This window comes from Papaver somniferum, chromosome 8, assembly GCF_003573695.1.
Source record: "Papaver somniferum cultivar HN1 chromosome 8, ASM357369v1, whole genome shotgun sequence".
In the NCBI taxonomy this organism is placed as follows: Eukaryota; Viridiplantae; Streptophyta; class Magnoliopsida; order Ranunculales; family Papaveraceae; genus Papaver; species Papaver somniferum.
Genome location: NC_039365.1, coordinates 142,545,623 through 142,556,969, shown reverse-complemented (window position 1 = coordinate 142,556,969; position 11,347 = coordinate 142,545,623). Strand labels below are relative to the sequence as shown.

Below are 11,347 nucleotides of genomic sequence, written 5' to 3'. Positions count from 1 at the left end.
CGAGCGAGTCTCAATATTTCTATTGTTTCTAGTCTAACCTAACGGAGTTGACTCCAGTAATCAAATCAAACATCTTCGAGTTTGGAACTAAAATGTGACAACCAAACTTGATATATTAACAATTAGTGGGTTCAACCGAGCAATGTTCTAACAATAACAATACTCAAAAAGTAGATGTATGGTTGATTCACAAGGATTATTATATAAAACAATTTATGTCAATATCTTTAACGAATTGCCCCAGTTTTTTACTTGTTTATTTTATTTTTTGACGAAGCCCTAGCTTGCTTTTGATACTTGGCTCCGCACCTCGCTGTGGTTGCACATTATATAATATATGAACCATTCGTTGCAGGTACTCTTTGCTTTTCTTTTTGATGAAAATGCTAAGATTTTATTGATGAAAGATAAAATAAGCTGAGCAAAATCTCAGCTCAATACAATATAGTTTAAGCCCAAATCTTAAACCCAAATAAACCTACAAAAGAGAAACTAAAATTTAATCATATCTAAGGAGATTTTCCAGTTCAGAATAGGATTCCTGAAGTGCACAAATTTGAACCAAGAATGCAAAGATCCCTATTGAAATGTTAATCTTTTGATTTCGATAATCACCATCTTTTTTGATCTGCTGCTTCTTTTCTTGGCTAAAAGTATTTTATTTCTTTCTCCTCCTAATGCCCATCAAATAGCAAAAGAAAGAACACCAAAAAAAAATTGATAGCTTTCCGCAAATGTTGGTTTGCCAGAATTAAAGTTTCTCCTTGATTCCTATTTTATGAGTCTAAGATGTGTCGATTGATTGTGCGAAGTGACTCCAGATGTCTTTAAGGAATTTTTAATGCACCATGATGTGGTTAAAATCCTCTTTCTCTTTATTGCATAAACATCGTATTGTTTCTTGAATTGGACAACCTCTCTTGTTCAGAATATCCCCAACGGGGATAACATTATTGATGGAAACCCTTACAAGGATTTATGCCTTTGGGGGCACTCTACTCCTACATACATATTTGAAGTCTTATCCAGTATCTGGATGATTTTGTTGCAAATGCCAATTATAACCTTCTTTTAGTTGTATATACTGAGGAGGAAAGAAAGATAATAGAGTCTGCAGTACCCACTAGAGAAGGGGGGAGCCAATAAGATCCTCTAGGTTAGCTAGTTTAACTCTTATCTCTTCATCAAGATGCTGTAGAAGCTAGAAATCCAGTTTCCATTATGAACGAGGTCTGCAACTTCGACATCATTTACAACAGCAGGTAAGAACGCCTTCTTGTGAGTGGAGCATTAAGGAATTAATTTTTTCAAGGATCTAACCAGTAGACCCCATCACCAATATGCATAATTGAGTTCCAATGGACAATTTTTTTTTTTTCGATTTTTATTCTTTTCCAAAAACCTCTACCATATGGTGAATTATAGTTTTAGGAATTATATCCTCTTTGTCGGAGTGAGATTTGAGTTGCATAAGCTTCCTCCATATGCATCTTCCTCTTGAGAAAATCTCATAATATATATTTAATAGAAGAGCCTTGTTTGTTATTATTAGATTTCTTATTCCGAGTCCTCCTTAAGGATGCACAGGAACCGAACCGAAAAATCGAACCGTGTCAGAACCGATGGAACCGTATCTGGTTTTATATCGAACCGGGAAAGGGGATACAGTTACCGGCTCAAAAACTGAGAACCAGCCTCTATGAAATATAGGTACACGGTCCTATTCATGTCCCATACCGTCCCGTCCCGTTTGTACCGAATAATACTGATCATTAGATTTAGGGATTTACTCTGATGGTGGTATATATAGAAATTAGTTCGGAAGAATAGATGGGATATTTTAGTTTGTTCTGTTTGTGTTTTGAATTACAAATTTCATGTTTATGTCACTGTGAAGGCATCAAATTTGTTATATGTTGATCAACCAACCACAATTGGGTTCAGTTATAGTTCAGATGAGCGTGATCTCCGTCAAAACGAAGAGGGTGTTAGCAATGATTAATACGATTTCTTGTTGGTATCCTTCTGATAAAGTTGCACTTGATTTTTTTAGATTTCATATGAACTTCTTCTTTTATTACTTTCATCTTTGGTAGGACAGTACTTGGTGTAACTTTGTTTTATATCTTACCAGGAATTTTTCGCAAAGCATCCACAATTTTAAAAGAATGATTTTTACATCAACGGAGAGTCGTACGCTGGACACTACATTCCAGCATTTGCTTCTAGAGTGCAGGAAATAAGAATAAAGAATGAATCCATATAAACTTAAAGGTACTTTTTCGTATTCAAGACTATTCTGTATTTGGATTCAGTAATGTCTCTGCCTCACTTTCTCAAACTTGTTTGACTAAGATTATGAAATCTTACACAAGTTGCCATCGGCAACGTTCTTACTAATCAAGAAAGTACCGACTGATACTGGAATCGTCCCTGGTAACGTATTTGTTCCGAATGGTACCGAAGAACAAGATACAAATACTGGTCCAAAAACTAAGAACCGAGACTAAGAAGGTATACGTACTCGGTCTCGGCAAGAACCGAGCTGAACCGTACCGTATTTGTTCCGAATGGTACCGTGTACATCCTTAGTCCCCTTTCTTCTTCTATTTTTGTCACTTTCTACGAAGCAATCCAACAAAAATAATAAAATAATAATGTTGATGCCCTCCATAGAAAATCTCTCATCATCTTCATCATTTTCTTTTCTATAGATGAAGGCATTCGTATGAGTAACATGAAATGCACAAACAAACTAACCAAAGCATTATTTATAAGCTCAATTCTACTCGATCTAATCAGAATTCTTCTTCTCCATTTAGCTAGTTTTGCACTGAATTTATTTAGAATTGCTTCCCAGATGTTGCACTGAATTTTTCTCCAAAGCCAGCTTCTTTTATCAAGAAATCTGAACAATGTCAATTTACATTGTCAAATACTTTTTCAATATCTAACCTACAAAGAATACCAGGTAGCTTGAATTGGAGTCTTGAATCAATCAATTCTCCAGTTATAAGATAGTTGCATCTTGAATTTATTTCCCTTGTAAGAAATCACCTTGGTGTTCAGTAACAAGTTTGGGTCGAAGTACTTTGAATCTTGCTGTGAATGATTTTATAAATACTTTATCTTTTCCTTTGTTTTTTCAGAGTTTTCCTTCATGTTTAATATAATCACTATCTTTGTAGAACATAATTTTTTTTTTTTTATAAATACTTCCCATTATAATTATTGGTGTGGATTTCTAGGAGTGGTAGATTTTTCTTTCGTGTGAAATGAGACTTATGAATGCACAGTTTAGTCAATCAACCTTTTCTCCCTCAAAGAATTCTTGAATTGCTGCTGGTACTTCTTGTTGGTTTTTTTTTTTTTTTTTTTTTTTTTTTTTTTTTTTTTTTGAAGCATCGGTACTTCTAGTTTGATCACCTGCTAAACAACTTTGAAAAACTCCAATGGATACCAATCAGACCTCGTGAATTAATTCTTGCGACAATTCTTTATTGTGAGACAGACTTCTTCTTCCTCCGTTAGCCTCAGAGTCAAAGGGGACATTAACAAACCTCCCTCCCCGTAGCCAACTTAGTGTCCCTTATAAAAATGTTATTCCTCTGTCGTTTTAACCGAGGACAATACAATATTACTCGGTTCCCAGCATTTCGTTTCGATTTTCATACCAAAACTAAGAAATAGACAAAGAGAGAAGAAATCTTCAATCAGTCTAATGGGGGAAATCCAATTTTCAAAATTTAAATCAGGGTTTCTTTCACAAACCAAAAATAAGAAGAAATGTCCATTTTCAGTCATTTACTTAGGGTTTCTTCGGTAAGCAGCTTTACCACACAAAAAACAAGTTTTTATCAATATTCATCATCATCTTCTGATCAGCAGGATCATTAACAACATGGTATTCCTGGAATACCCAATGATGTAAAAGTTGTTCTACTTCAGAATTCCAGTAATGAGTCTCAACTCTATATTGTTGTAACTATTCTTTCTTTTTACTCGGTCAATAAAATAGATAAAAAAGCAAAAATTGTACAGGTCCTATGCTATAATGAGCTAGTCATGGGATACCATCAAAACTAGCCTATTTAAAACGAAAATAAACCTCACCCGGCCATTCTACAGAAAGCATAGAAATTGGCCTCCCCTCATAAAACTCAAAAATGTCCTCATCTAGCAAATAGGCTTGCTTAGCCGAAGCATCTGCAGAAAAATTAACTTCCCTATATTTATGAATGTAGCGAATATTTGAGTAGAAATTCCTCGCCAATCTCCACTTCTGACTTAATTGCCAAGGTAAACCCTCATTTTGAAAAGTTTGAATGCAACTCATCGAATCAGATTGCACGCAGATGTTCCTAAAATTCCACCTTTTGGCCAACATAGCATCATACATAACTGCGCACACTTCCGCATAAAAGTTTGTCTGCAATCCCAGGCCAACGCAGAGAACTCCAAAAACAGCTGCATTTGCATCACGAAATGTAACGCCAGCACCAGTCGGGCCTAGATACCCAAGGGATGCACCACCACAACAAGTCATGATTTCATCTTGGTTAGGAGGACACCACCTTACCTCAATTGGAGAAGAAACTTTGCACGATCTATGCTTCACTTTGAAATAATTCAAGATGCGTAAATCCTCCATTGTATTGTTCATATGGCCCTTCATCCGTATTGAGTTATCACGAATTAACTGATAAACTCTACCTTTAAAACCTAGCCAATGCACAACAGCATCTTCAAAATGAACTTTGTTGCGCAGCCTCCATAACTATGTAGTGATTGCAAGATTAGCAACCAACCACAGATCCTTAATCATCCTACTGCGCTCTTTAGCAGCCTTATACGAAGCCACCAAACCTTCTCTTGGTTGCAGATTAAAAATACGTGTCGCCCAAGCCCAAATTCTCTTTTCAAATCTGCACTGCCAAGTTATATGGCTAAGAGTTTCGCAATCCCGTCTACACACACGGCACATTGAAGGCAAACACCTTCCAGTCTTCTTAATGACGTTATCATCACTAGCACAACACTTCTTTGCCCAGACCTTCCAATATTGAACACTTAGAGTAGGGTGCACAACTGGCCGAGAAAACAAAGTTGCAATTGGCAGAGTTTCCGCATTCTCTATAATGGCAGCCTTTGCAGATTTAACTGAGAAGACTCATTTGCTATCTAAATCCCAAATCTTATAGTCATCGCCCCCAGCAATAATAGGCAAATTTTCAACATCAATATTGATCCGAACCATCAAATCCCTCGTGCTTTGAGGAATAGCCCAAGCACCATCAACAATGATATCACTAACCTTAGCCTTAAAATCATTAGGGACTTTGGAAGCAATACCTAACCTCTTCGCAATCGAAAAATCACCAAGCCAATTATCAAAGAATAAGGAAGTATTAACGCCATCACCTATAATTGACCTAGTGTGTTGCTGCACAAAATCATAAACCCACCTGATTCCAGGAAAAACCGTAGAACCAAGTTTGTAATCAATCAAAACTCCATTCAATTTGAAGTACTTCCCTCTCAAAAATCTGGCACAAGTCTTGTCTGAATCACGAATTGAAATCCATAACTTCATAAGCATAGCCTTGTTAACATCAATCAATCTTCTAAGGCCCAGGCCACCTTCATGTCTTGAACAGCACAGGTTGTCATATAAAACCATAAAGAACTTACGCTTTTCCGCATCACCCGACCAAAGAAAATTCCTAATGGCCCTCTCAACCTGTTTAATGATATTGCAAGGCCATTTATAAATAGCCATAGAGTGAATAACATAATTAGCAATTACCGATCTGATCAAAACTAGTCTAGCTTGAATAGATAAGAGTTTACCCTTCCAACCAGCCAACTTGTCCATAATATTTTCAACCACCTGCCTGACATGAATGTGACGCACAATGCCAGGCTTCAATTGAATTCCCAGATATTTATCAGGAAATAAAGCTCTTTCCATGCCCAAATAATTCGCAATAGCAATACTCCGAGAATAAGTGCCACCACCGTAACAAAATTTGCTCTTTGCATAATTTACGCACTGGACTGAAGCCTTCTCATAGACATTAAGCATATTCTTCAAATTTTGCAAACTATGTAGATTACCTCTACAGAAAACAAGAATATCGTCCGCAAAGAGTAGGTGTGTTGGAGCCACACCTTTCTTACTAGCCATGTTGTGCATATTTCTTTTAGCAAACAATTTAGAGAGATTACGACTCAAAATATCTTCAATAAGAACAAAAATCAAAGGTGAAACAGGATCACCTTGGTGCAACCCTCTAGTGATGCTAAAAAAAACTTCCGGACTGCCATTTATTAGCACAGAAATTCTAGCCGAACTAAGAATACTATGAATCCAAGAGCACCAGGTTTCAGAGAAACCATATTGACGGAAAACTTCAGCTATAAACTCCCAACTTACAGTATCAAAAGCTTGAGCAATGTCAAGTTTTATGCCGACATTACCAAAGTTCCTTGGCGCAGAAATCTCATTAATCAATTCAGATGCAAGAGCTACATTTTCATGTATGTTCCTTCCCTTCATAAAAGCCACTTGTTCTTCAGAAATCAGTCTATTCAGAACCGTACCAAGCCTGGTAGCCAAAAAATTTGTAATGATTTTGAAGAAAAAATTACTCAAACCAATAGGCCGAAAATCCTTAATAGCATCCGACCTTGTGTTTTTTGGAATGAGAACAATAAAGCTAGAATTAATGCCACTAGGAATTTTCCTCATCAACCAACAATTTTTAATGACACTAAAAAGATCAGTAGCAATAATATTCCAACAATGTCTGTAGAAAGAACCTGAGAAACCATTTGGGCCAGGCGCCGAATCTGCTCCCAAGTCAAAAGCAACTCCCTTAATCTCGTCTAGAGTTGGCACATCATCCACAAAAGAACTCTCAGGATCTGAGATTCTTTCATGCTCAAATTCAAACAATTTTGGATCAATGTCAGCCGCTCCACCATTAAACTTTTCCTTATAGTGATTGACAATGAAATCTTTAATTTCATCCTGCAAAACCAAAGTAGAGTAGATGAAATCCTAAGTTCAGATATTGTATTTTGACTCCTCCTCATACGAATGTTATTATGAAAAAATCGAGTGTTTTGATCACCATCCTCCAACCAAGTAACTCTCGATTTCATCTTAAGCATTACTGCAAAATCAGTTCGCACTGCATCCACAACGTTCTTGGCATCTGCCACCTTGGTGAATTGAACTTTATCCGCCGGATCTAAATCTAGGAGATCATTTTCAGATTCAAGACTTAGTTCGGCCTGTTTCAAACGAAATTGAACATCACCAAAAACAGTTTTATTCCACAGCTTCAAAACTTCCTATAAACGTTTTAACTTTCCAGCAAAAACAAAAGGAGGCGCACCAACAAGGCGCAAATTCCAGTTATCTTCCACCAGTTGTATAAAACCCGGATGATCAAACCACATCTTCTGGATTCTAAATGGAGCTCTTGCCGGCCTTGGACTGTCAAAAGCAAACCCAAAAAGAGGGGAATGATCTGAACAGATCCTTAGCAAAGCTTTGCACCTCCAATTTTCATATTTGTAACTCCAAGCATCATTCACAATCGCCCTATCATTCTTTGAAACAATACAACGATCACCACTCTGACAATTAGACCAAGTATATTTTTTGCCAATCGAATCCGCTTCCACTAGCCCATTATCAGAAATCCAACTTCGAAATCCATTCATATAAATACTTAAAATTGTCCTACCGCCCTTATTTTCATCCAGACGAAGAACACAATTAAAATCACCAAGCACCAACCAAGGAATAGATATAAAACCCAACCCCAATTATTTCCACAATAATCTCCTTGTAAGCAGATCACAAGAATCATGAATAGCCGTAATCCAATCACCATCAAAGTTTAAAGTAATAAATTGTTTAGAAGAAGATAAAATACTTGGTCTTGCCAAAGAATTCTTCCACAAAACCCATATGTTACCTTTTCCACCAACATCCTCATTAGTGATAACATCTTCACAAAACTCATCCAATCTCATAGACCTAACAAAATGTGTAGTGCAAAAAACTTTCGGTTATGCAATACAAATAACATCAGGTTTGTGCAAGTGATAGAGCTCCTTTAACTTGGGCTTTGCACCATCTTTGGCCAAGCCTTGAGCATTCCAATAGAAGACCTTCATTGATTACCCCTATCACGTAGAGGGCTTGCCGAACCCCTTAATTTCATCTTATTTATTGTTTCAACATGGCTAGTACTCTACGCAGGTTTAGTGCCCGGTTTCTTTTTTGGTTTAGTTTTTGTAGTGCCAGCCGCTTTCTTTTCCAAAGTTTCTTGCTTCAATTTGTCTGTCTCTGCCTTCTTTTCCCGTTCCTCCTGATCCATCAGAGCACTCCATTCAATCTTCTTAGATTCAATATCTACAGGATAGTACTTGATTGCGTAGTATCAGGAGGAATATCAGAGACAACCTCCTCCGCTTCTTTGTTAACTTCCTCGGTTCCAGATTCAAATATGTTTGATAAAGATATATTATCTACAGATTTTGCCGGATATGATCTTTTAGATGTTTTAGTAGCAGCACTAAAACCAACCTCGTCAACAGGTTCCAACACAGAATTTGTAGGGAGCAAACCTGTAGCTATAGTTTCAACAAGGTTTCAATATTATCTTGAACAAAATTGTTCTCGGCTTGCTTCTTATGCTCAAGTGCCATATTCCTCTTCTCGAGTGATAGTTTTCTAAGTTTCTCAACCCTAGTATGCGTCATTTCTTGCTCAATTCTGGCTACCTCCGCATCTCTCTGCAAATCATAAGTCCTTTTCTTCAATTCTTCGAGCTTTTTAATAGCATCAAGTTCTTCATCATCCACCAAGTCAACATCCTCAGAAGAAGCCATGACTAAAGCAGAACTTAAAGCACCATCATTGTGCACCCCCGCAGCACCAGAAGTATCACAATCATTGCGTTCAGAAGAAGCGCAATCTTTGCGCTGGCTTTCACTATCTTTGCACTTTTCCGAATTATCACTATGCAGAGCTTCATCAGACGCACCAACATTGTGAACTGGAGGAATAGATTCATCAACAACACTCGTCGAAGGGCTATCAATATATCTATGGGTTCCAGCAAAAACCTTTGTAATTGGTACTTTCTTTGTTGGATTAATTAGTGGTGGCGTAGTTTTTGCATCAGATGGAGGAACGTCCGATTGATTCACCAGATTTGGGACTTTATCCTTTGATATTCTCTCCTTCTTCCAAAATTTTTGTAGCTCAGCAATCTCAGCTGCAATTCTATTCTTGATCTCTTGATCTTTTTCAGCATCAGCTTGTTCTTGTAAATCCCTACGTTTCTTAATACGACACTCAACATTAATATGACCAATGGATATGCAATGATCACAAAAGCTAGGCCGATTAAGGATTTCATAGTTTTGAACAAAAGCTTCCTCACCATATTCACCATTAATAATAATCTTACCAAGTGGCTTCGAGAAGTCAATATCAATCAAAACCGCGGAAAAATAACCATATTCATAATTTAATGTTCGCGGATCAACCGCACATGGCTTTCCTAAACCTATAGCCATTCTAAACAATGATTCTTCATCCCAATATTCCCATGGAAGAGCTGGAAAACGAACCCAAACAGCAGCCCTTGTAACCTTGTCCGACTCAGGATCAAACATTGGCGTCCATGGCTGAATTTTAAGCTGTTGCTCATTAATCTTCCACGGGCCATCATAGCTAACCCTCTTGCGGTCATCCTCATTGTCTAACTTGATAACAAAATAACCTTTAACCCATGGAATAAATTGAACCGAACCTCCCAGCTTCCATTGATTCAATAATTCTCTTTTAACAACATCAAATTTGAGTGTTCTAAAATCTAAACGACCAACCAAACTAAATTTCCAAACAGCTTTAATTCTAACGTAAGTTTCACGCGGAATCATGATAAAAACTTCACATGTTGATGTTCTAACTGGAGGATGTGACAAAGAGTCCGCATCAATCTTAGATAGAACATGAGTTCTCTTCTTAACTATGGATGCCCATGATTGATTACCACCATCACCCACAACCTGTTTTCCAGAACCGCTAGAATTAGGGTTATGGTTAGAACTTTCCTTCGGCCTATAGAACTGTCGTGTTCTTGATTTCGAGCATGATCTAGCATTGTTGAAGAAACGACCACGTGCATGATATGAAGGATGTGATTGTTCGCCTAAATCAGGAAGAACTGATTGATTTTGCGCCATGAACGCAACAAACCAAGAAAACTTGAAACGCAAAGAAAAGAAAGGGAGAAAAAACCGGAGCTCCTTCCCGTCCAAACCCTAGGTTTTGTTTTTTTTTTCTTGTTGGAACTATTCACTGTTATAAAGAAACTACTCAAAATGTCAAGAAGGTAACATATCTTCTATTTTTCTCATTGTTTTCAACATATCTTTACTCAATCCCCTAAGGGGGAATGTTCAAATTTTAGCTGACTCACTTGAATCCTTTTACAAAAACGTATTGAGCACCCACCGTTGTGAATGGTATTTTTTTCTAGTTGAAAGTTGTTGAAATTGAATTTACGATCGGTTCCTTTACATGAGATAAAGCACAATGGTAGGTACCCACTGATAAAACTACTGTTTAGGGTGTTCGAAAACTGGTTATGATGTGAAACAGGGTTTCAAAATGAGTTTAGGGAATACCCAATCTTAACAATGTTGCGAAATAAGCAAATTTGGAATCCCATTTTTGACATTATTGCCATGATAGGCCTCCAATGTGAGTTAGACGAGTCTTTATGACCGAGTAAAAAAAATAGACGAGTCTTTATGTTTGACTTAGATCCTATTCAGATGTCATAAACATAGCATAAAATACAGTAGTCTGGCATTTGACTAGAGATGAGTCGGATTTGAGTCATCTGTCAAACGTCAAGTCAATGGGAATACAAACCATCTCATCTTAATGCCTATGAAGTACTCAAACATCTTGTGCAGTATATATCTGTATCTATCTCCGAGAAACTGCATACCTCTAGGGGTTTCAGGAATTAAGGAACATTGGGGAAGTGATTAATCAACTTTGTGTTGTGTATAGTGCATACAGTCATCTGTTTTCGGTTGTCTGCATGGATAAGGCTTTGGTTGGTGAATTTTATAAATAAGGTTCTTACACAATGCATTTCTTTTCGCCATATATGATTTTTCTTTGGGTTATATAATGAAATGGCAGCTTTGTCTTCGCGTCAGAAATCCCTTCTTGGTAAGATGTTTGTTATGCTCGTGCCATAAATGTTTTGCATTGCAGGTGATCAATTATGTAAGGCCTGAG

The 11,347-nt window shown here is 37.2% G+C and overlaps 1 protein-coding gene across 1 annotated transcript; it reads right to left on the bottom strand.

Moving 5' to 3' along the window:
• Window positions 1-4,087: 4,087 nt before the first annotated feature.
• Window positions 4,088-4,651, bottom strand: LOC113306120. The gene has a single exon (XM_026555097.1). The coding sequence runs from the start codon at window positions 4,649-4,651 to the stop codon at window positions 4,088-4,090; it is 564 nt and encodes a 187-aa protein (XP_026410882.1).
• Between the last annotated feature and the right edge of the window lie 6,696 nt (window positions 4,652-11,347).

What these genes read in the sequence shown, in the direction of transcription:
- LOC113306120 (XM_026555097.1), bottom strand. Translation starts at nt 4,651, where the DNA reads ATGGAGGATTTACGCATCTTGAATTATTTCAAAGTGAAGCATAGATCG.